The sequence below is a fragment of the Xylaria bambusicola genome (genome assembly GCF_022495145.1).
Source record: "Xylaria bambusicola strain CBS 139988 unplaced genomic scaffold F5B22scaffold_47, whole genome shotgun sequence".
Taxonomy (NCBI): domain Eukaryota; kingdom Fungi; phylum Ascomycota; class Sordariomycetes; order Xylariales; family Xylariaceae; genus Xylaria; species Xylaria bambusicola.
In genome coordinates, this window is record NW_025953600.1 from 259,872 (window position 1) to 282,325 (window position 22,454).

Here is a 22,454-nt window from a genome sequence, read left to right on the forward strand (position 1 = left end):
ATTCTATTCCCCTCAAGAGATCTCCTCTCTATTTCCAATCTTGTTACGTCACAGCCTGGGACCTGCTCTCCTCAACTACGGTATTGTTCGATCAAGGGCATCAGGGAACGAAGCATATCATGGCTTCAATACTATCATACGTGCCGGTTGTTAACCGGCTCCTCAATACAAAAGACGCGTCGCGCTCTATTGAGATCCCGCCTGTCGAGATTCACAATGTGGAGACAGCCCCTGAAAAGCGGCCAAGGACTCTAAAGCATCTTCTCAGAGCAAACCACATTAACCATGCCATCCTTTTCAATGACATGCGCTTTCACAATCACTTGCCGCATATTCTATGCTCGGCGTATCTCCTCGGTGCATCCGATACACAGATGCACCATGTATACGCTGAAGAAGCCAAAACACTAGAGCCCTGGGAACCGTCGCCTGCCGAGGTCACCCAGGAGGACTGGCAGTCCTTTTGGGGGGACAAGCGGTATCAACGTGCCTTTATTGATTTTTTCGAAGACTCTCTAGTAATGAGACACAATTATAATTGGAAAAAGTTGGTAGACGAATACTTGTACGATGGCAAAGAACCACTACTCAATTGTCTCATTGGTGGTCGTACGTTTCTCCGCTGGGCTTGAAGATTATATATTTCTACTGACCCTTGCAGTTGGGCATCCCCTTATCCACCTTGGCTATGCCTATGAGATGGACAATAAGGAGGTTGCAATAGAGGCTCTAGGGCTAGCTTCAACAGAGTACGATTTCCTCCACAAGTACTTGGACGATCCATCGTACACGAAGCCGTCGCCGCTCAAAACCTCGAACATATTAGACTTGCTCACACAGATGGCCAGCGACAAGCGAGTACCAGAGCTGTTTCAAGAGCCTGGTTTCCAAAACTTCGAGCCCCTCTTCAAGGATCACGAGGAGCTAGTCATGGAGTATTGGAATGCGTGGTCTCTTGATGACCCGACAAAGCAATTCCAAGAGTCGCAAAAGGCAGCAGTATCCCTTCTTGTGGCGACTGTTCCCCCAGGAACTCACTCCTACAATTTCGTCGTCGTTCATCTACTCACAACAAGCCACGCAGTGCGGATTCTTCTTCCCATGATTCCCTCCAAATATCACATCAACCTGGTACGACAATGGTGGCTACTGACGATTGCAGTCTACCTCATCTTCGAGTGTCCCAAGATCGATCCTGACAATATTAAGCCTACTGACGTAGCTGGGAAGCAATGGAATTATGTCGAGGATAAGGCACTCAACAGTGCTTACTCGACAGACGCCCACTTTGTCAAAGGTCTGCTGGCATATGCTCATTACATGGAGTTCAAGCTAACTGTGTTTAGCTATACGTGCAATTAAAGAAGCTGCAAAGACATGGGGTGATGTGCATGAGCACTATCTAGCGGCGGCGGTTAGGTTTGTTGATGATTTTGAAGGATGGGTATTCTAGTATTACTCTTTATGCCGACTGTGCGTCGACGTTCTGATTAAAACGGTAGCACTGTGATCTGTCCATGTTCATCATCCTTAAGTAGTTTTATTTTTCTAGTTATTTCCTCCTCTCTCTGCTCCATTCTGGAGGCGGAAACCAATAAGAATGCGAAGGATACTGGCAGGCTGACATGATATCAAACACGATCTCTGAATATGACCAATTCTGCTCTGAAACTCCATGCAAGTGGCTTAAGTGAAAATTAAAAGAGGCGCTTAGTTTTCGTGATCAAAATACCTGGCGTCTGACCTGGCATTACTTGGGTGGGCGGTAATTGAGATCAAAGACTGGGCACCTAAGCAGTCACCTGATACCGCGCATTCAGCGTAGTTATAGTGGACGAGACGCGTAACATACCTCCTAGCACCACTAATGCCCCTCCACCAGCCCTGTTAACCTCAGTCAGCTCATTAACTAACAATGTCCGTAAAGCCCATCTTGAACTTCCTAATCCCTGTATTACCACCAGCAGCGCATTTATCCTGTATTCATGGCGTGTCCCTAATAAATAATTAATATGCAATTGTGTAATTGTATTATAAATTAAGCCTGGAAGGCTCTGACAGATGCCATTTCAGACATCACACGCAACATGGCGCCGCCTGCGAAGCGCCTGAAGCGAAACATCGTGACCTCCGACGATGAAGATCCAAAACCCGTCGTCAACACTCTAAACAATTACCTCCTCCGCTCTCCGGATGCGAAAGCAAGCGCGACAGCTCCGCCTGAAAATGCTACCGCCTCTCCCAGTCCCACCCGAAAAGTTACTCGTCTAGTCACCCGCCAATCTTCTAAGCCCACCCCATCCTTGTCCATCAACGGATCGAGTGCGAGGAGTGGGAAGAAAAGCACGAGCACAAGTCCAGAAAAAAGCAGGGCCAGACCGCCGACCCAGAGCAAATCCGACGAGAAAGGAAAGACAGCCGACCTCAAGGCCTTGTTCTCCAAGCAAGCTGAAAGGGCTGCAACACGACCGCCAGTAAAGCTAGATGATATAATAAGCGACCCAATTTCCGACGAGGACGATGTGGGAGAACACAGGGCGACAACGGCTAGCCACGTCGGTCTGGCTTCTCGGAAGCGCTTTAAGGATTCTTTCGCTGGCAATACCATAACATCTTCATCAATCGCCTCAAGTCAGAGGTTTATACGGCCGACTTTGCCCCCACAAGATCCAGAAATAGATAACGAGCAGCGGCCATGGTCCAAAAGATTTGGTCCCATGAACCTCAGTGAGCTTGCTGTTCACACGAAGAAGGTTGCGGATGTTCGGAAATGGCTTGAAGATGTCATGGCTGGTCGAATGCGACAGCGGTTACTTATTCTTAAGGGGGCAGCTGGAACTGGGAAAACCACCACATTGCGACTTATTGCCAAGGAGATGCGATGTGAAGTTCTTGAATGGCGAAACCCGACAACTTCAAGTAGGGCTCACCAGGAGTTTCAGTCTGTTTCTGTTCAGTTTGAAGAGTTCCTGGGAAGAGGAGGCAAGTTCTCGCAGCTGGACCTCGACCTAGAAGACTCGTCTCCTAAAAACATCGGAACCAACGACAATACCCCGAAACTGATGCTTATTGAAGAGTTTCCTAATACATTTGCTCGCTCATCCACAGCTATGACATCCTTCCGGAAGGCTATCCTACAGTTTTTGGCAACTAATACTCCATCACTTTCTGTCTTCGGAAGGCAAGCATCTAAAGATCCCATTACACCAGTTGTTATGATCATATCCGAGACCCTTTTGACAACCACGTCTGCATCTGCGGATAGTTTCACCGCCCATCGTTTGCTCGGTCCTGAAATCACTCGTCATCCGGGAACATACACCATAGAGTTTAATTCCATAGCGCCAACTCTTCTTTCCGCTGCTCTTGGGCTTGTTGTGCAGAAAGAAGCAAGAAAATCCGGCAGGAGACGGACTCCAGGACCTCTCGTGCTGAAAAAACTAGGCGAAATCGGCGATATTAGAAGCGCTATCTCTTCACTTCAATTTCTTTGCTTGAAAGGAGACACAGAGGCAGATTGGGGTTCGCATGTTAACTTTGGAAAACCAAAGCGGACAACTAAAAGCTCCGTCTCCTTGACACGAGGAGAAATGGAAACGCTCCAGCTTGTTTCACAGCGGGAGGCAAGTCTAGGTATATTCCACGCAATTGGAAAAGTTGTGTACAATAAACGAGGAGACGAACCAATGGACCTGAACTCTGCAGAAGGGAGAGCTGAACTACTACCTAGTCATCTGTCTTCATGCTCGCGGCCAAAGAGATCCGAGGTCTCTGTCGACAGCCTAGTTGATGAAACAGGAACCGATACACATACATTTATCTCAGCTCTCCATGAGAACTATGTTCTGTCTTGTGAATCGAATGCGTCCTTTCTGGACTATATGGGAGGATGCATTGACTACTTATCCGATAGTGATCTTCTATGCCCTTCTTGGGATGTATTTTTTGGTGGCCGCGGACCTGGCGGTAAGGGTTTCTTTGGTCACGATTCAGCTAGTCATGTGCTACGCCAAGAAGAAATCGCATTTCAAGTTGCCACACGCGGCTTGCTTTTTTCACTTCCTAACCCAGTCCAGCGGAAGGGAAGCGGCTCTAGGCGCGGTGGCGGCGATGCATTCAAGATGTTCTATCCTACAAGCCTTAAACTCTGGCGAGAGAAAGAGGAGCTAGAAGGCCTTGTTGATCACTGGTCTTCAGTTTTACTTAAGGGCGACAACTCCGACCATAATCTGACGAACGGCGCATCCGCCTTCCGCCGGGCCAAAACTGCCCCCACCAGTCAATGGCTTGCCAGTCAACACTCTCGGCAAAATGAAATTCAAGCTAGGCAGACAGCACAGACCTCAGATCACTCTACCGCCTTGCTCTCTCTGGGCAGTTCTGCCCGTCGCGAGATGATACTCGAAAGGTTACCATACATGTCCCATATCACCCGTCGACACAGATCATCGAGCTCTGTGCCCTGGTTAAAAGGTATCGAAAAAGTTGTGTCATTTTCAGGTATAAGTTCAATTGCAGATGAAGATACTGTTGACTTGGAGGAAAATGAAAACTCAGGCGGCGGGGCTGAAGAAGACTGGGCCACGGACAAACCTACCGAAGAATCGTCACCACGAAAGAAGAGCTTTGCCATACGACGTAATGGCCAAAATGGAGGCTCGGTGGCCGCTTCACAAGTGCAAAAGCTTGTACTGAGTGATGATGATATAGAAGATGACTGATACATGCTGATGGTGAGATCAACATGTCCTAGAGCGTGAGATGCCGGTATCAAAGCGGGCATAATATTATATGTCGATGACCGTAATGTATGGTTTGAGGCTTGCTTCACAATATCATGACTACAGATTTAATCGACCAGTGAGCGTATTGTCCATGAGAAAGATAGTTATGTTCAGGGAATTTATTTTCACGAAGTATTGGACACTTCCATACAGTATGTTCCAAGCCCATCCAGGTCCATTGAATAACATAAGTTAGCAGGTACCTTCAAATTCCTTAGACCTTCCCTCTTCATTCATTGTAGTTCGTTGACTCTTTGGATTAGTCACACTGTAAATCCCTACAGAAGCGAGTGTGCCAGTGTTGTAGTGATGCTACCTACAAGGGAACGGATTGGAAAATCCCGCCATGAGGCTCTCGTGCCGTATAGATCGTATTCCTCGCTTTCCTCCGAATGCGACGCTCTTGCTTAGTGCAGAAATGTGGCGCCTGCCACCCAATCAAAGGCTCAGCTAGCACAAGATTGAGCAGGGAAGACATGCACCACAGTGTTAGACGATGCCATCTGCTCGTTTGATATGGTCTTTGATCAATACCTGCTCTTGATTTCTCTCACCATGCAGTGTATGATCCTGTACACGTGCTTTCGACTATATGAATTACGCGAGCACGATTCCCTTGGAACATGAGGTGACTTATTAGCTCGGAGCTAGGGACAAGTCGTATATGCCGTATCGCATGCGAGGTTGCAGTACGTCTCAGATATTCCCAGAGCTTGATGCAGTCAATCTGTCGGATGTGCAATGGAAGGAGTGATCTGTAACAACAAGAGAAATCTCAGAGGAGGCTGCGATGAGACTAGGAGACGAGACCACGAGTCAAGCTTTCTCATTGACATCTTACCTGGATACGGTCAATTGGCTGCGCTCATCTCGTCAGGCTACATGAGTACCTCCATAGTCAGCTCACCTGTGCGGATTATACTCCGGATTTATCGTGATACTAAGCAGCAAGCTGATCCTCGCTCGCGCAGACTACTTAAGTCCGATCGTCCGTATATTGTGCACACGATCCCAGCCCAGATCACCTGCAACCAGTCGTTTATAAATGAAGCTATGACTTAATGGTGTACAATATGACTTGATTTGCTCCTCTTTTTTCACTCGACACCCTCAGGCGTTTTGGTGTTGCATGTTTAAGTTCTTACTCATCGTCATTCTCGTTTACCGTATGCTACTCGAAGTCGACCCTGTATCAGCAACATCTGCCACAATATATCTACGCAGCCATACACCCCAACCTAAGAAGGATAGAAGCAGTATAACCTCGGACGCTTTACATTACTATACTTAAGTTATGACAGCTCATGCTTACAATTCGCCCCGATATCCCAAATATGAGTCCTAAACCTTTAACAAGCAACAATCAAAGCCCAAATTTCACAAACAGTGTCGACCCACACATAGACGAAATGTCGGACCTGATCTTTAGTTTCGATAATGATATTGATTTGGAGCATGGCATGATAAACTTGAGCCTCCAACAATCCCAAGATATTATCTCTTTACGTTCTTCACCGCCGTCATCCCTCGCGTCCCAGTCGGGGTACGCCACGATATCCTACCAGGGACACAGCCCTAGGATAGAACACCCTCCTACCGAGTTATACAAGCCAGACGCATCAAAACAGGAGCAAATAATAGACATCAATCAAAGGAGACAAGCAAGGCCACTATCACCGAATACGTCCTCAGTATGCTCGTTGTCACTGCAGGAACTTTGCAAACAAAGCAATACGCAACAGCTGTCATCATCACATCTACTCGCATCACAGCAATACCCTCACTCTCCTACGCCTGAACCAACAACGCCTCGAACAAAGAGGTTCCAGAGCAATATGCTGTCTATGCTCTCGCTGCTTCCGCCAGGCCGGTATCTATCGCCTTCTCCCAGCGTCGAAGAGCATCAGTTTGAAGACGAAGGGGATGTCAGAGAATACGATGGGGCCACCCGCTCTCCTAGTTCGCCTATATATGCTTCTGCGACCTTCGACCCTTCGAATATCTCCTCTTCATGTTCTTCTTACTTGTTTCTAGAATCTTCTGAAGATTTGAAGCGAGTTTGAGAAAGGGGATGACGCGGTTAGACTAGGAAATGGTTTGATCAGGTCTGTATGCGATGGTTGACTGCCATCGTTCAGTGCGTCTTTATAACCATTGCTATAAGGGCGTGTGGTACGTATGCGGCCAATCAAGACTGATCTTTTCAATCAATGGCGCTCAGCATACTATGAATCATCCGTATACTATGGCAGACCAGTTATTGAGTGTTTGCAGTCTCGAGACTTTGTTGCAAGCCCAGTGTTGATCTGAGAAATGGCTCAACCCATCCGAATTGAGCGGATTCAGTCCCGACCATAGCTCGCTGTCTAGAAACAGGGGACTGTGGCACGATTCAAACCATTGGCTGAAAGGGGGCGATTTATGTATTCACCCATGAAGGTTTCGTTGGGTTGACAAGTCTTCATCGGAGAATGTAGAGCTTCAACTATCGCATACATCCCAGATCGCGATCACATTTCAGCGATGGGCCGTGCTACGTGGATATCTGGCAAACGCTGCTAAGTGTCTTCTTGCAAGAAAGTAGTAATAGGATAGGGGGTATCTGAAAGATCGAGGGCCTGCACCATTCAGTCGCTATTTCATACAAAGAGTTGCCTACCCACCCAGACAATTCATTACATCCCCAGGAAACCTACTGGCTTATATCGAGTTTCCCAAGAGCTCATCAAGAGGGAGTGCTATTTATCTATGGTGTAGCCGGCTCGCGACACTAATAGAGCGCAAACCCCCAAAAGACCCCATTATCCCAATCACTATCCAAACAATACAACCTCTTTTCATGAACCTTCAGAGGCATCGTCTGCTGTACTTTCGTCCAGAAAGTACCCGTCCTACCAGCTCTACAGAATGTTATCCTCTACAGGAGATATTTAAATGCTTGTCACTATCGGATCGCCGACGATGAACATACCAAACACAGCTCAACTCAGTGCTGAAGACCGCAAGTTCAACGTGGGAGTAAAAGGCGTCGCACGCACGCACTCTTCATTCGACGTTTCTATTTGGTGATGCCCACATATTCATCGCCGTCGGTAGATGCGCAACCCACAAGGGAGCTCAGCCTTATTCAGGGCGCGACTATTCTATGAGGAGTTTAGTAAGGGGCGTTCTTTGGCGCTGTGTACAGGCTACCTAACACGCAAGAACTTTGTCTCACCAAGCCAGCTTCGTGTGACTAGAAATAGTCCAAGATCGCGTCTCATCCTTCATCTATCATTCTAGCGAGAGCCTAGTCTGCGCTGAAGATGCCTAGAAACGCAATTCTTGCTGCGGATACGATGACCGGGCCATTACCAATTGCACTACTGTGATAGCAATCCTCACTTGCCCGTGTTGCGGCTCACAAGTGAATTGAGAGGGGTAGCTTTATGTGTGGAGTTATATTATTGGAATCAGGAAGGCAGTACTATTTCAACTTATATATAGCGCTTGACAGCCTTAAAAAACAAGTCAACTTCACAACTAAAACTAAGGGGACTGTCCTAATACGCGAACGACGGACGATTGAATCCGGGTATTCTATCAGTACTGACACCCATCCCTCCTTGTCTCTATTGCCTTCACCAAACTTTCATTGATTCGACTATACGAATCGCCCACATCCCAATCAGGTCCAAACGCGATCCCTTGCGCACAGTAATTTCCCGATATAGGACATCGGCATCTCCACATCCAAGGGACACTAAAACGGATGATTCGGCAACGCCAGCTTTGCACTTCATGGTTTGTTTCGTTGAGAGTTGGGTAGAGAAGCGAATGGGTGTGTTATAACAAGATAAAATAGGTGTTTACGTAGTTAATTATTTCTTATACTTTGTTTGACAGTATTTATTAATAAAATAGTCTCTATCCGTCCCTGCTGTAAACCGTTATCCCTTAAGTGAAAACATGGGCGACCCTGATGAAAACCTCCAGCAACGGGCCTGCCTTGCCGTCGATGCCGAGTTCCGCCTTGTGCTGCGAGGCCATCAACACCAATGGTCACTATTCGTCGACCTCACGCCGGGACTGGGCGCTTGTTTCCTGGGTAGGTACGTGCTATAATCGGTTGTGTCGGCGCCCTTAAATCACACGAGCTGCGGCAAGGGCGAAGAAAGAAGATAACAAAACAAAAATAAAGACACCATAATAGAGACGACCTTTGTTGGTTAAAAAGCACTCCACCTGGTCATGGGTCAGCAGCTTCATCGCAAGTTCTTTATCTAGATTCACACCAAGAGCGCAATAGGGACCTCGACATTTCTAGATTTCAGAACCGAGAACCCAGACGATACGAGGAAAATACAGGGCCAATAACTGGACCATGTGTCAGCAGCACGACTTCTTCTACATGTGCGGCTGTCGCGTCGTCGACGCGACGACCAAGAAATGGCTCTTCGAAATCGAGCAGTGCAAGAAGGCCCAGCGATGGCGAAGGAATTGCGAGAAGATCCAGATGGGCCTGCCGCGGTGGAAGAAAGATACATATTGCGACGATCTCGATTGTCCAGCCTATGACTCGTGACTAGAAGTATAAGGAGGCGACGTTGTGGTCGTCGCGCTCACTCAGGACTAGTACGAATTACTCCTGCGACTTCTGCTTCGAATGCATATCTGTGTTTGAAATCATACTGACGGGTGTTCAGGTCGTCGTAAAGGAGGGGATTATACGAGTCTTAGGCTACAACAAGACGCAACGGCCTCTGTATTCAAATGACGTCTTGTTCGCCTTGAGCAGAGGCATGGAATTAGGGAAGAACAGGATGTTGCAACGCATGATGGTGCATTTGACGGGCGGAAAGGAAGGAATAGGAAGTCCTAGGAGTGAAGATAGCGCTAGCATTCATGCGCGTGTAGGAATAGGCAAGGTGTTCGTGTTTGGTTATACTTGGATTCAAAAGGGCATGAATTTTTCCCATTGACTCTAAGACACTGCTACTCTTATTATTACTATATCATGAAAGCGGAGCTGATTCGAGTGTGGCCGAACATTATCAACATCACAGCATCTTTTAAGAAATGGGGGTTACATAATCTCTTGAACGCCATCCTCTCACCCAGTTAGACAGATAAATGTTTTACCCACGCAAATATAATGTAGGTTCTTGATATTGTCGCCCTTCATAGGCCACCTACTAGATCATACATCGGTACTGGTGCACCTCCTAATCTTCTCACCGGTGCAGGTTCTAGATCGCATTGTCGACTCTCGGTTCGTCTCCCGGTAGAGTGCAGCCGTATTATCCAGCCAATCTAGGCCAGTCACCGCGAAGTGTTCACCCACATTGCTTCCCAAAGTATCTGGGCTATGGCCGGGGTATGAGATAAATAAGTTGCCGTCGCCCATAATACAAACACCAAAGAGCTCTCCTGGCCATCTTCAAAGACACAACTTTATGTTCTTGTCTCTGCCAAGATGAAGGTCTCGATGAAGTCAATTGCTGCTGCAGCATTCATGCTGTACTCTCGTGTTGCAACCGCGGCAGCCCCGAATGTGACCGCTGTCTCTATTGGCACGGTATGCACCTCGTTCCCAGGGTATCCAGGGTTTGGTGGTAGTGGTGCTGGACCGTTCATCGGTATCGCAGCGTCGACCGGACAGGCGATAGACGGTATTGGACTAAATGTTGCCTATTATATGGATGAAACCCGTCGTTACGGATATGTGAGCGCAGGCTCTTTATTTGAGAACACTGCATTGTCGGCCGAGCTACTCACAGGCCCTTAGGTCGCCGCGTGGACCTCATTCCCCATGTCCAACATTCCGTTGCGTTGCTTCAACCAGACGTTGGAAGCTCAGCTAAAGATAGGGCCTGATAGTGAGGAGATATGGCAACCGCTGGTTATCTCTGGTGACCCAGCCCTCAAGGGCGCACTTGGGTTCGGCTTTCCAGAAGACAAGTACCCAAATATACCAGTCGAGGCGTATTGGCATTTCGTCAATGGGGAACAAGTTCCAGGCGTCTTCTTAGGCGCGAAAGACTCTACCACATTTGGCTTTGTCTACAATCAGGCTGGCCTTCTTGGCAGTGCTGGGGAATATTATGTTTTGAGACTCCTCGGCACAGAAGGCTTCACCAAGTGGGAGCTTACGGTAAGGGATACCGTCGGTTTCTTGCAGGTTACTTATGATTGATGGTTCCAGAGGCGGAGTCACTGACGACAGGAACACTACTTTGGCCGGAGCGGTCGTTACAAGAACAGATAGCACTGAATTGCAACATAGTATCGTCCACGTAAGACCGTTCAAATCATATATGAGAAATTGTGAGTGGGTATCAATAACAGCAACGATTACTTGGCCTTGACCTTTCGAATAACAACTTTGCTTCCATCTAACTCCCAGCCTACGCCATCTTCCGCAGTGAGCTGGGGCCAAGACGAATCAGCAGATGTCTCCAGGAAAGATAAATCTACGCTAAGGTATGTCCTGCTGAAACATTTCAATAGGTGTTTCCGTACAGACTCTTCAGCATACTCGAGCAACTTGGCTCGATGTCCATCTACTCTCTGGCGTAAGCGTTTGAACTCGACATAGTTGTCGTGCGTTAATGCGTCCAGGATAGCATTGACCTTGGAATCCTTTAACTGGTACCGGTGTCGAAGGGCAAATGCTTCCCCTAAATCGTTTCGCCTACATGCCGTATCTAGCACAAGATAGGAGACCACTTCGTTTAGTTCGACCGTGGTCATTCTGTGAACCGGATGTATCCGGCGCAATAGGTGCAGTATGGCGGGGTGGTAGGATTCGTGGTGTTTGACCAAGATAGATAACCGGATGCAGAATATGTAGGCTTGGATGGCGAAGTCATCGGTACGTTTAGAGGCCACAATACCCTCACGCAGCTTCCTAAGCGCCTGGAGAACATCGGATAGGGCTTTTGAATCATCCTGTTTGGAAACTGGAGGCTTCTTGTTCTTTGGTGCTGACCGACTTGGATTGTCGCCAACTGGTTGGAGGCTAAGTGAGGCGAAGCGGCGCAGGAGCTCGTCACGCTCGCCAGCGTCGGAGCAGAAACTCATGTAGCGATCGACGATCTTGGTGTAGTAGCTTTCCTGGGTTTTCAGGTCAAGTAGTCTGTGGTAGCGTCAGATCCGTGCCATGGCTGATAAAGGCCGAAATAGGCATACCTGTTGTCTCCTTTCGAGGGCAATCCCATCGATTCGAGAGGATCGAGTTCAACTGGCTTCAGTCTGCTACTCCATGGCGTAGAAGGTGCTCTACCTCCTTGACCTCCTCGGCCTCCTCCACGTCCACGCATTGTCAGGTCATGTCAATTACAAAGCGAGGAAACTGACGAAACAAGTGGTTACGGAATAGATGGTGAGTACTACAGTAATACCTACTGGTGATGGGCGACGAGGAACCCCACGTTGGATATCGGTATGTTAAGCAACTAGTACCCGACTGCAGGTGCCCGCATTAATTCCGAGATTATGAATATTACTACTAAATGCATATTACATAAGGCCGATATAATTATACAGGATGGATCTATCTACCGAGCCTACCTACCTATCTGCTACCTACTAGACTAAGTAAGGTATGGAGGTGCCTCGGGTGCTTGCTCCTGAAAGGACATGGGGAGAATGAATAGATTCCCATCCCAATCCGCCGCTCGCCTTTGGCTCATGAGCCTCGCTATCAGAGGTATTTTGATAACTGATAGATCTATCAATTAAGCAACTAGGATACTTACCTACCAGTCAAATACCTAGAACATGTACGAGCCCTACCAGGTTAACAGGTGGGTGGTATGTTAGCTTGTCTAATCGATCATCACTTAGAAATAAAGTAAATGCGTTGACATCACAGGAGTCCGGAAGGAGGCCGCACGTGTTATGACCTAATACAGGCAGACAGATCCCGTCGTCTACTGTATGAGTAAGTATGTAATTCATCATTATCGGTGTGCATAGCGGACGCTTTCCGAGAAATCCATCCCGATGCAATGAGGTAGGGATCACAAAAGTAGCAAACCACACCATCCCCACTGCTCTAGTTTGCTGCGGCAGCAATATGGAGTCCCTATTCACGACAAAAGGATGAGGATTGGCGGGGGCGCCAAGCTCAAGGGGATTTTGCACAATCAAATTTCCGCAGGGGTCCCCCCCTTATTTCCCAAGTTTTTATGCCATAACAGGCAGCGTGTGACGTCGTTTTCCCGCTCTGCGATAGTGCCAACGAGATCGCCGGCGCGCGCGTATGCGAGGGAAATTGCCCATCTTCATTTTCTGCAGAGTCTTTCCCCCCCCCATACTTACTTACATATGCGCTATGTTTCAGACCAAGACCCGGGACTAACGCCAAAATTGGCCAAAGTCTCTGGGGGTCCGGCGATGATCCTGCTAAACGACCCTGACAATCTTTTCCCGTTGTATGATCAGATGGTGATTTAGATGGTCCGTCTAACTGGGTAGTGGATTTACGTACAGCTGGGAAATGGGAGCGATATACTTAAAATGGAGAAATCCTTCTCAAAAATGCATGCCTACCTGTTTCGATTCTCTCTTTCAATACATGTAGTCTTTGTAGACTCACTCTTCATTCGTTCCTTACCGTGAAAACTACTTTGAGGGCATACAGAACAGCGAGCTGGCCTTCGTTCCATTCCTTACATCAGATATTGATATACCACGCTCCTTTAAACAAGCAAAACAACCGAAATATCCCGATAATATCTACTCAGAGAGCAAGCATCCATTCTTATTATACTACGGGAATTAGAGCAAGGAAGTCGAGAGAATGCCTTCCATGCAAACCACCATTGTCCTGGGTGCCACCCTTCTGGGTTCGCTCATCCAGCATGTTGCCGCCGCCCCAGAGGCCAGCAGCAAGCGTGCCGCCATCCAGTTCCCGGACTGTATCTCGACCTGCATGCGCAATTCGGGTTGCTTCGATGCCGACTGCATTTGTGACAAGGCGGGTAGCGGGATTCTGTCCGACATCGTCATCTGTATGAACCAGTGGTGCCCGGCTGACGTGACGGCCACGGACCTCATTGAGCCTCTGGAGGGCAAGTGCGATCTGCCCAAGACCGCTGTGCAGGACGCCGAGAAGAAGGGTGGCGTTGCCAACGATGCTGGTGGTGACGAGGAGGAGACTCCGTCTACCACGTCTGCCAAACCCACGGCTACTTCCAGCAAGAAGGGCAACGATGACGAAGATGACTCGCCTAGCAAGTCTACACCTACTGCTGGCAGCAAAGGCGGCGACGATAAGGAGGATGTTACTGCAACCTTTGATCTTGGCTCGCCCCAAACCAACGCAGTCCCTGCAACGACAGTGACGCCTGCTGTTTCCGGCACGCTGACTGTTGCCGCCGCTACATCCACTGCCGCCGGCGCAGACGGTCTATTGACTGATGATGATGCCAAACCAACTGGTGCTGGCTCATTTGGTGCCGCTACAAGCATTTCTGTAACACCTTCATCTACTGCTGCCAAGAGCGAATCTACTGGTTCTGCGGATGACGAGGATAACGCTGCACGCCTTTCCGGTCAGGCCTCCATCTTCGGTGTTGTTGCTGCCATGGGTGCGGCGCTAGCTCTTGGCTTCTAGGCAGATCAACAGGCTGTTTTCTACAGGACAACCTCGAGATGGATGGGGGCGAAGCTGTCAAGAGTGAATCAATTAGTCGGCCACTTGACTTGGGAAGGCAATAGCCTAACTACAATCTAATATCCCGCTGTATATACTCTTCAAGTTTCCCAAGCATAACATTTGCTGTTAGCATAGCGTTCAAGATACCAAAATATTATAGTAATTGGTTGGAGCCTGAGAGCACGTTTCAATAGTCAGTCTCCCTGTGAACTTGGTCAAGAGTCAAATTCCAACTTGTAAAAAGCAGGTTAACGCCTGGCTTTTAGAGTGCATTGGCAAGCTATATATTTCGGAGATGAGACCTGCGAACCTATCTAACTGGGCATCGATGTCATTCCAAACAAGCTTGTAAATGTCCAGCACAAGACCGTTCAGCAGATGCTATTCTTAGCGTGCATATCGTCCGAGTAATAGTACATGGGCTTACATTACCTTGTTCATATCTTCCACAAGTAGTGATTAGATTAAGACCCAGTCAGTCAGTCGAATAACTGCCCTGAAATGGCGGGGCTGGTGATAGCATTTTCACAAGCTTGCTCCGATACCAGTGCTCAAGCTCGGATTTAGGGGTCGTCGTGGGTGGATGTATAAAATCCTCTTCAAGGAATGCCCGTGCAACGTCCTCAGCTTCTTCAAGTTTCTGAGTCTCTGTATCTGATAGTTTTGAACATACGACTTCTAAGTCTTCATGGCGGACCATTTGAAGTATGATTGACTCGGCCCTCTCCACGATGGCTTGGCCGACACCGTTCATTGCAGCACAGCGACTACCAAAGCTAGAAATGCTTCTGCCCAGTGCAAACTGATATAAATAGGTTACTTGATCTTCTACTGTTGAAGAATCAAGATCTATGTGGATCTTCATATGAGCAAAAGCCAGTTCTGCACATTCTATGAGAAATTCGCTGTTAAGGATCTCATGGAAGTGAGTCGCAACTAGAAGTTTTGGTCGTTCGTTGCCCAGTCCAGTGAAATGACTGATAGCAGCGGTCATCAAGCCCGCGCCATCTTGGCTGTTTGTCCCTTTCCCAAATTCATCGATGATAATTAGGCTACGTCGAGTTGCGAAGTTGATCGCAAAAGCTACTTGGCGTAGATCAATGGCGAAGGCGCTCTCTGAGCGAGCTACACTTTCGCGTGTTGAAATGCGTGTCAAGATACGATCCGTTATCCCTATTTGAGCATGCTCGGCTGGTACGAAACACCCAATGTGCGCAAGATAGACAATAGTCGCAATCTGTTTAAGATAGACACTTTTCCCTGAATGGTTAGGGCCTGTAATAATGACCGTGCTTGGAGAATCTGGGGGCTTATCAATAGCGACCGAAGGAGATGCGTCCGCATTTTCATGCATGTCGTTTCCTATTCCTCCAGCTATGGAGCAATCGTTGGGAATAAATGATGGTGTGACTAATTCTTGTAGGGGATGACGGCCGCCTTGGATATCGATGATATTTGCAGTGGTCATTTGAGGTGCTGTCCACTCATTCTGGCCGCAAAGAGTGGCCAAAGCGACCAGACTATCGAGTTCACCGAGTACTTCAGACGCCTCTATTATTGCCGTTTCCCGATCGAGAACGGTAACTGCAAGCTGATGAATTATTTCAATCTCTCTATCTACCAGATATGAGCAAAGGCCACAAGTTACGGTAGGGAGGGAGATTACGTACCAATGATCATGCAGTACAGATCTCCAAGTTCTTCATCTAGTTCCTTCATTTGCTGGTTTTTGTAGTAGGCACTACCATCAGCAATGAACATACACATCCAAGTCTCGTTCAATCCTTCGCCGTCGTAGTTGCCTTTGCCGGTCTGCGGGTTTATTGATACGACCGTCAGGAATCCTAGCTGTGGAAAGAATATGCAGTTTTTTACATATTTCCTGGCCCATTCTGGAACAGTGCTCTGTAGCTTGGTAATCACGGTAGCAAGGAAGCTTTCCATGCCATCATAGGCTCTTTTGCGTTCATCCAAATCAGCGTCGATTCCTTGCTTTACAGCTATCCTCCCGCGATCTACAGACTGTTCAGGGTCAATCGTTTCGGTAATGAGCTCCCCGACTTGACGAATTTGAATCGGATCGATAATCTGAATGACCTGGAGGCTTGCAGGTCAGATCTATGTCATATGTAAGTATCTCGCTCGTTAATGTACCTTCTGGATTATATCGACACTCTTGGCATCTGGTAGGACTCGCAGTGATTCTCTCAGCTGTAAGCTATAGGCGGCGAATTTTTGAAGCATGGCCCAAACACTGTTCGCTACAGTTATCTTTCGACCAACACTATCAATACCTTTTCTTAGTAACATCACGACAGATTTCATATCTTTGATCTTCCTGAGATCTTTACTGATGCTATATAGTGTATCAGCGTTGCCAGGGCGAAGGAAGAACGAAATTGTCCACTGTCTCTCGCGAATGAGGTCGATGTCGATGCTTGGTTGTAAGAACATTCGACGAAGTTTCAATTTTCCCTGTGGTGTGACGGCTAGATGGGAAAAGAGGCCATAAACGGAGAGGCTCTCTTTAGCACCTGACGTAGCACCTGTTGGACCTCGTTGATGACTGTTGGGATGATACTCTGATTGCATAATTTGCAAGGAGACAAGTGTGTCTGCGTTGACAAACATGGAATTGAACAATGAAAACATTTGCACAGACCGAACCCCGAAAGCGGCCAGAGCATCAGGATCGTGGGGGAGATATTGAATCGTCCTTCTACGTTGGATATCACTCAACACCGCACCTGCACAGCCTATCTAGGGCAAGTCAGCTATGATATAACAGTTTACGGCTTTCTGGAAATGTCTTACAGACAGTGGGCTATCAAGATTAATGAGTGTAGCCAGTCGCATGAGTTGCCCTTGCCTAGATCCCCGGTCTTGATCCTCGAGCACATTATTGTCGACAACAGTTGCATATACCATGCTCTGTGAGCCGCCCATCTCGATATGGAGGTCTGCCAGTTTATTTTTGCCTACCTCATAACGGAAGTCTGTCGAATTCAGGGTTCTTAGAATATAAGCACCGGGCAATTCTACGCTAGTTTAATATGCAGATTATTCGCAAGTTTCAAAGACGAATCTCACCTTGGTTACCATTGACATCTTGTGAGCCTCTGGCGAGGAGTTGTGCTAGAGGCTCGGGTGTTCGTGAGGATATGAGCATCGTCGTAGGTTGTGCATGGAGAAGAAGGGTCTCGACAAGATCAATCCCAGCCATTTGTACATCTTCGAGCAGGTACAAAGCCTCTTCTAGAACTGAATAGTACGCACAGCCAATTGTAGATCCCCGAGGTCCACGATCCTTCATATCAACCGCCATGATGATTTCATTCAATACATCAATACCCTCTCCCGATATATTGTCACTGTCCTCTTGCCATTCGCCCCCGAACTTATGATTTGCACTCGAAGTTGGCCCAGGAGCGGAACGTAACGAGATTCCATGTCTGGGAGCACATGCTGGCAGTGGAGGCGAAGACTGGTAAGCGGGCGTAATGGAACGTGAGCTGGTGATGCTTGTAGCCTTTGGCCGTTTGCTAAGCGAGTGTGGTCGCTGTGAGCCTTGATTGTTTTGGGGGATGAGCGAGGAGAAGGTTGGACGATCTACGGGATAAGGCGTTTGTGATCGTGATGATATCGGTCTTGTGATTCGCCCAGGGGGAGCGAATATTGCAGGCGATGGCTTAGGGGAATTTGGAGGGTTTTGAGGATATGATGCCATTTTCCATCGACGTCTATGACTTCTGGTGCCTCTTAAACTGAGCCTCGATGTTATCTAGACTGGCTGCGACTGGCACAAGACTAAGCTACGTAATTGATGATTTTAATAAGTGCGAGTTTTAAAAGCGCTCGAGCTTGGTAGTAACGCATTCAAGATCTGGGCAAAGCTCCTGAGGTCATCTCGAACTACCACCTAAGAGACAAGAAAAAAGTAGGGAGGAAGTGAGCCCATGAACATCGAATGTACCAACGAATGTTCTACCAAAGTAAGTGCTTCCCTTTGATCCGGCCACCTCAGGTAGGTACCTGCACTGTGATTGCAAGCGAGGCGGCAGGAGCTCACTCGGCAGAAAAAGAAGGAGCATAAGACTCGAGCAAGAACTGCTAGCAAAGAAGTAGTAGGCAAGGCAACTACGTGCAACCATGTGCAATAATTAGCCCGTGGCTTCCATAACGTGAGTGGCCGTCTTTTTTTCTGAGATACCACTGCACGATGTTCTGAGGTAGGAGCATGTAGTTTATACCTAGTTCTCGCATAAGGGATGCCGATAGCGTTTATCGTAAAATTAAGATGCCTGAAAAACGACTACAAAACCATCCGCGTTGGCCATTGGTGGTGGTGAGTTGAAACTAGCTTCCCATGAGAAGGCCCTGAACGGTTGTATTTGCTACCTGTGTAGATAAATGGATTCCCCCCAGTATGTGGTCGTCATTGCTATTACGTCTCGGCTGCTTTATCTTTCACCCAAGTCGCAAACTCGCTCCTTTGCTTCCGAATGTCGATGAATCCCGGACGACTTTCCAAAAGGCGAAAAGGGTTTCCAACATAATCTTTCTCGACCTCTCCACTGTTATTCTTGAATCCCGCTTCCCCCTCCCGCTCAATCTTCCCGGCCCAAACTCGCCATTGTATAGGTCGTAGTTGGTTGGTCCCGAATACCAGCCCCAGGCAGATGGTGAAAGTTGCGACGATGGTCTCGATCGTGATGTCAATGGGAAGTGAGGAGGCGGTACCCAGTTGAGCCGAGGCTAAAGACGAAAGAGATGCAGCTCGATGTGACTGGAGGGCAGAGTGTTCATGCGCCGAGTAGCAGCTGGACATAAGACGGGTTAGCAGCCGAAGCTTTCTATCTGCGTTGTCGAGCGTGAAAAAAAACTGTACATACGCATGGGTTAACAGTACGAGCCCGAGAGCCGTAGTGCTCTTGGATATCAACGTCATTTTGTAGTTGATTTCGCATACAGTATTTAGTTAGGGGTAGCTTGGGGCGTTTTACAAGAGCTGTTGAGGCGCGGTCATGACGACTTGACGACCAGGCCACACCTACCGGTACCTACCCCAGTAGCATTCGCACGAATTTACTCATGCTTGCTTAAATGCATCGCCTATTCCTCTTAAATGGTTGTAGTGGATAATGGGGAGCTACGGGTGCATTATCGGTCAATTTAAAATTATGCAGCCATCGGGCTTCTAGTACTGGCCTTGTCTGGCCTTGTGGGCAAAGGACAGGTTTTAATTGGCTGATTCGAGCGGGATTTAAGCAAAGCTTACCGTCATCGGAGTCCACCTCTCACATGGAAACTTGGCACCCCTCTCGAAACCCCCGCAACAACAAAAAGTTTAGCTCTTAAAGCTAAGGAGGGGCACACTCTGGGGACTCCCCACCGTTCAATCCTCTCACCACCAAACGTTCCTCACTAGTCCATCGTCGGTCCACTCGAACTATTCTGTTTGAGGCTTCAGTCTAGATAGATTATATCATCGTCATTGTCCTCTGCAATCTGCAAAACTACTACGATCAACTACGGTCCCGTCATCCAACGGGCACGCATCCACAAATTCCATCGCTCGTTGATTCCAAGCCCACGGAATCACAATTCCAAACTATTCGCATTCCCAGTTCCAAGTCCTCGGGACACTAATAACTCTCCACCATGCCTCGTGTAAGTAGCCACAAGCTTAATTGACGCCTAGCCGTATCTGGATACTTACAACTCGCTGCGTGTAGGTCAAGTACGTGCTTCTTGACTGCGACAACACCCTCTGCTTGTCAGAGAAGATTGCCTTCGGACAATGTACCCTCGTGGTTAACGAGGTCCTCGAGAAATTCGGGGTGGCCGAACGCTACACTCCTGAGACGCTGCTTGATACATGTGTCGGCCAGAACTTCCTGACCATGATGGAAACAATGCAGAAAAGACATGGATTCACTATGTCTCCCGAGGATGTGAAAGCCTACGCTGACAAGGAGGTCGAAAAGGTCACCGAGAAGCTGAGCGAAGAGTGCACTGTAATCCCGGGAGTACCCGAGCAGCTAGAGTCCCTCAAGCAGCAGGGCTACCCCATGTCCGTGGTCAGCACCTCTGCTAAGCCCCGTGTCGTCGCCTCTCTGAAGAAGTGTGGTATTTACAATTACTTCCCCGATGAACACGTCTACAGTGCTGCTACTAGCTTGCCCGAGCCCAAAGGCAAGCCCGATCCTGCTGTCTACAACTTCGCATGCCAGCAGCTAGGAGTGAAGAACTCCGAGTGTGTCACCGTTGAGGACAGTGGGAGCGGTGCTACTGCTGCCATGAATGCGGGCATCCCTTGCATCGGCTTCGTCGGTGTCTATGGCATCGAAGAGGGACCGGAGAAGGTTGCAGAGATGGAGAAGAAGATGAGAGAGAAGTGCAATGTCAAGGTCATCATGTACAACTGGAGCGAATTCCCCGAATGCTTGAAGAAGATCGAGGAGGGCTTGTAAGTCGTCTGCCAACACTGGTACCTGTAAGGCCTTTGACCTTGACTGGTACCACGAGCGGGACTGCAATAACGAGTGATGAATATTAGGATTGACGAAGCCCCTCTTCCAGTTAGACTCTAGTTCCCATGGCCTACGGTTAACCTAGCATACTAGAGACGAAGTTAGATGGTTACAAAGCTGAATTAATCAGTTATAGAGAACGTCTAGACAAAAAATAAGAACTGATTTTCCAGGCATACGCTTTGGAGGCATGCATGGCATCGATTCCGATTCTCTGTGCAATGCTCAAGATTGAAGCGAATCGTCACGCCGTGTGCGCCCTCTTCCTCATGTGACTACTTGTAAACTGCGGTATTAATTGAACGCAAAACTATGTGATCCGACCTGCAGGACGTGTGCTTACATGTACCATAGAGATCAGTCCCTGGACCCTAAGATCCAATTAGACCCTGGCGATACCTTGAAATCTGCAATACTCGGCAGCTTGCAAAAGTATGTGTATTCCTTCATGTGCAAATTGAACCGTACGTCTATCTAGCTTAAGAACTACCGTAAATATTCTGCCTGATACAAGGAAACTAGGCTGCTGTATCTTCAGCATTAACTTCCCGTATCTACGGTTCTGGGATTATCAAGGTTTGGAGGAGCCGGTTAATGCCTGGGCTTTTAAGTATACTAGATACTTTTCCTCCAGTGAGTGAAAAGCGCGCGGATTGAGATTCAGAAGCCAACCCGACCCCGACCACGTGCTCATATTGGTAGAAAAAGGCGCAAGGTGAAGCACGGGCATGCCGAAACGAGGAGGTGTGCAGCTACATACCGAAGTGGCAGCAAAGCAAATCTGGCTGCTGCATTTCTAACTGTTTGAACCTTGCGCATCTCACTCACTAGGTAGTATATCTACTATAAGATGCCATACCTGATATCCGTGGAATTATGTAACTTGCCAAGCCCTTGAGAAGATGAAGTTGAGACGATCATATGAGAGAAGCACATTATAAAGAACCGACGAAACGTGACCTTTGAATATGCCATCCGATGTTGCTCTGATGGAAGTTTGTACTCGGGCCAGGATCAATATCCTTTGAGGATGCTTAGGTAACTTTTGCCTCCGATCTCGTATAGGTATTTATGGCTACATATGTAGGCAGCCAGGAGATAACTATAATCGACGAGTTTACTACCCATTTAGCTGGGAATACCTTCTTGCTAGCTACTCCTGCAGCACCAGGTCGTTCGAGGTGTAACAGAAAGTTACTCGATGGGCAAATTCATTGATAATAGGTTAGGATGGTATGGTTGCCACATGGCGGCGGATCGAAAGTATGACTAACTAGAGCAATTCGATTGGACGGCTCGCCGCGCTCCGCACGGAACTCGTATTCACGTTGATCCATCTCCAACGACGACGTGTGCACTTACCCTCACCGGAGGAAAGGGGGGGGGGGGGGGGGGGGGGGGGCCGAAACCGTGGGTTTGGGGGGCGCAGCGCGTGGCAAAACAAGGGGGTGGGGGTTAATAAAAACGGGGGGGCCGGCCAAAGGTAGGGGAAAA

The 22,454-nt window shown here is 48.2% G+C and overlaps 10 protein-coding genes across 10 annotated transcripts; 6 read left to right on the top strand and 4 right to left on the bottom strand.

Moving 5' to 3' along the window:
• Positions 1-119: 119 nt before the first annotated feature.
• Positions 120-4,721, top strand: F5B22DRAFT_638634 (cell cycle checkpoint protein RAD17; the record flags this gene model as incomplete). The annotated part of the gene is made up of 4 exons (XM_047977611.1): positions 120-609; positions 662-1,297; positions 1,347-1,444; positions 2,052-4,721. The coding sequence occupies 4 exons, from the start codon at positions 120-122 to the stop codon at positions 4,719-4,721; spliced, it is 3,894 nt and encodes a 1,297-aa protein (XP_047827561.1).
• Positions 4,722-6,118: 1,397 nt separating this feature from the next.
• F5B22DRAFT_649892 (uncharacterized protein) lies at positions 6,119-6,847 on the top strand (the record flags this gene model as incomplete). Its single annotated transcript, XM_047979230.1, has 1 exon — positions 6,119-6,847. The coding sequence occupies one exon, from the start codon at positions 6,119-6,121 to the stop codon at positions 6,845-6,847; it is 729 nt and encodes a 242-aa protein (XP_047827562.1).
• A 1,885-nt stretch (positions 6,848-8,732) lies between these two features.
• On the top strand, positions 8,733-9,348 carry F5B22DRAFT_649893 (uncharacterized protein; the record flags this gene model as incomplete). The annotated part of the gene is made up of 2 exons (XM_047979231.1): positions 8,733-8,875; positions 9,132-9,348. The coding sequence occupies 2 exons, from the start codon at positions 8,733-8,735 to the stop codon at positions 9,346-9,348; spliced, it is 360 nt and encodes a 119-aa protein (XP_047827563.1).
• Positions 9,349-9,853: 505 nt separating this feature from the next.
• F5B22DRAFT_659174 (uncharacterized protein) lies at positions 9,854-10,959 on the top strand (the record flags this gene model as incomplete). The annotated part of the gene is made up of 2 exons (XM_047980179.1): positions 9,854-10,488; positions 10,552-10,959. Exons 1-2 carry the CDS (start codon positions 10,240-10,242, stop codon positions 10,957-10,959), a joined length of 657 nt encoding a protein of 218 aa, XP_047827564.1. The 5' UTR covers positions 9,854-10,239.
• A 79-nt stretch (positions 10,960-11,038) lies between these two features.
• On the bottom strand, positions 11,039-12,197 carry F5B22DRAFT_393530 (uncharacterized protein). Its single transcript, XM_047971416.1, has 2 exons — positions 11,955-12,197; positions 11,039-11,901 (listed from the first exon to the last, which is right to left on the bottom strand). Exons 1-2 carry the CDS (start codon positions 12,083-12,085, stop codon positions 11,118-11,120), a joined length of 915 nt encoding a protein of 304 aa, XP_047827565.1. The 5' UTR covers positions 12,086-12,197; the 3' UTR covers positions 11,039-11,117.
• A 1,199-nt stretch (positions 12,198-13,396) lies between these two features.
• Positions 13,397-14,672, top strand: F5B22DRAFT_393627 (uncharacterized protein). Its single transcript, XM_047971418.1, has one exon. The coding sequence runs from the start codon at positions 13,570-13,572 to the stop codon at positions 14,383-14,385; it is 816 nt and encodes a 271-aa protein (XP_047827566.1). The 5' UTR covers positions 13,397-13,569; the 3' UTR covers positions 14,386-14,672.
• Positions 14,673-14,680: 8 nt separating this feature from the next.
• On the bottom strand, positions 14,681-18,724 carry F5B22DRAFT_659178 (putative MSH5 protein). The gene is made up of 5 exons (XM_047980180.1): positions 17,518-18,724; positions 17,242-17,465; positions 16,582-17,187; positions 16,098-16,524; positions 14,681-16,044 (listed from the first exon to the last, which is right to left on the bottom strand). The coding sequence occupies exons 1-5, from the start codon at positions 18,152-18,154 to the stop codon at positions 14,903-14,905; spliced, it is 3,036 nt and encodes a 1,011-aa protein (XP_047827567.1). The 5' UTR covers positions 18,155-18,724; the 3' UTR covers positions 14,681-14,902.
• On the bottom strand, positions 18,251-18,780 carry F5B22DRAFT_393638 (uncharacterized protein). The gene is made up of 2 exons (XM_047971419.1): positions 18,678-18,780; positions 18,251-18,564 (listed from the first exon to the last, which is right to left on the bottom strand). Exons 1-2 carry the CDS (start codon positions 18,688-18,690, stop codon positions 18,347-18,349), a joined length of 231 nt encoding a protein of 76 aa, XP_047827568.1. The 5' UTR covers positions 18,691-18,780; the 3' UTR covers positions 18,251-18,346.
• F5B22DRAFT_393643 (magnesium transporter) lies at positions 18,725-19,627 on the bottom strand. Its single transcript, XM_047971420.1, has 2 exons — positions 19,320-19,627; positions 18,725-19,247 (listed from the first exon to the last, which is right to left on the bottom strand). The coding sequence occupies exons 1-2, from the start codon at positions 19,373-19,375 to the stop codon at positions 18,872-18,874; spliced, it is 432 nt and encodes a 143-aa protein (XP_047827569.1). The 5' UTR covers positions 19,376-19,627; the 3' UTR covers positions 18,725-18,871.
• Positions 19,628-19,730: 103 nt separating this feature from the next.
• F5B22DRAFT_620438 (phosphoglycolate phosphatase) lies at positions 19,731-21,196 on the top strand. The gene is made up of 2 exons (XM_047975844.1): positions 19,731-20,097; positions 20,163-21,196. The coding sequence occupies exons 1-2, from the start codon at positions 20,089-20,091 to the stop codon at positions 20,898-20,900; spliced, it is 747 nt and encodes a 248-aa protein (XP_047827570.1). The 5' UTR covers positions 19,731-20,088; the 3' UTR covers positions 20,901-21,196.
• The last annotated feature ends 1,258 nt before the right edge of the window (positions 21,197-22,454 follow it).

What these genes read in the sequence shown, in the direction of transcription:
- F5B22DRAFT_393530 (XM_047971416.1), bottom strand. Translation starts at nt 12,085, where the DNA reads ATGCGTGGACGTGGAGGAGGCCGAGGAGGTCAAGGAGGTAGAGCACCT. An exon ending in CCCTCGAAAGGAGACAACAG is followed by an intron (nt 11,902 to 11,954) that starts GTATGCCTATTT and finishes ACGCTACCACAG; the next exon opens with ACTACTTGACCTGAAAACCC.
- F5B22DRAFT_393627 (XM_047971418.1), top strand. Translation starts at nt 13,570, where the DNA reads ATGCCTTCCATGCAAACCACCATTGTCCTGGGTGCCACCCTTCTGGGT.
- F5B22DRAFT_659178 (XM_047980180.1), bottom strand. Translation starts at nt 18,154, where the DNA reads ATGGCATCATATCCTCAAAACCCTCCAAATTCCCCTAAGCCATCGCCT. An exon ending in ATCTTGATAGCCCACTGTCT is followed by an intron (nt 17,188 to 17,241) that starts GTAAGACATTTC and finishes GACTTGCCCTAG; the next exon opens with ATAGGCTGTGCAGGTGCGGT. An exon ending in TCTGTACTGCATGATCATTG is followed by an intron (nt 16,045 to 16,097) that starts GTACGTAATCTC and finishes CATATCTGGTAG; the next exon opens with ATAGAGAGATTGAAATAATT.
- F5B22DRAFT_393643 (XM_047971420.1), bottom strand. Translation starts at nt 19,375, where the DNA reads ATGACGTTGATATCCAAGAGCACTACGGCTCTCGGGCTCGTACTGTTA. An exon ending in CTCGTACTGTTAACCCATGC is followed by an intron (nt 19,248 to 19,319) that starts GTATGTACAGTT and finishes TCTTATGTCCAG; the next exon opens with CTGCTACTCGGCGCATGAAC.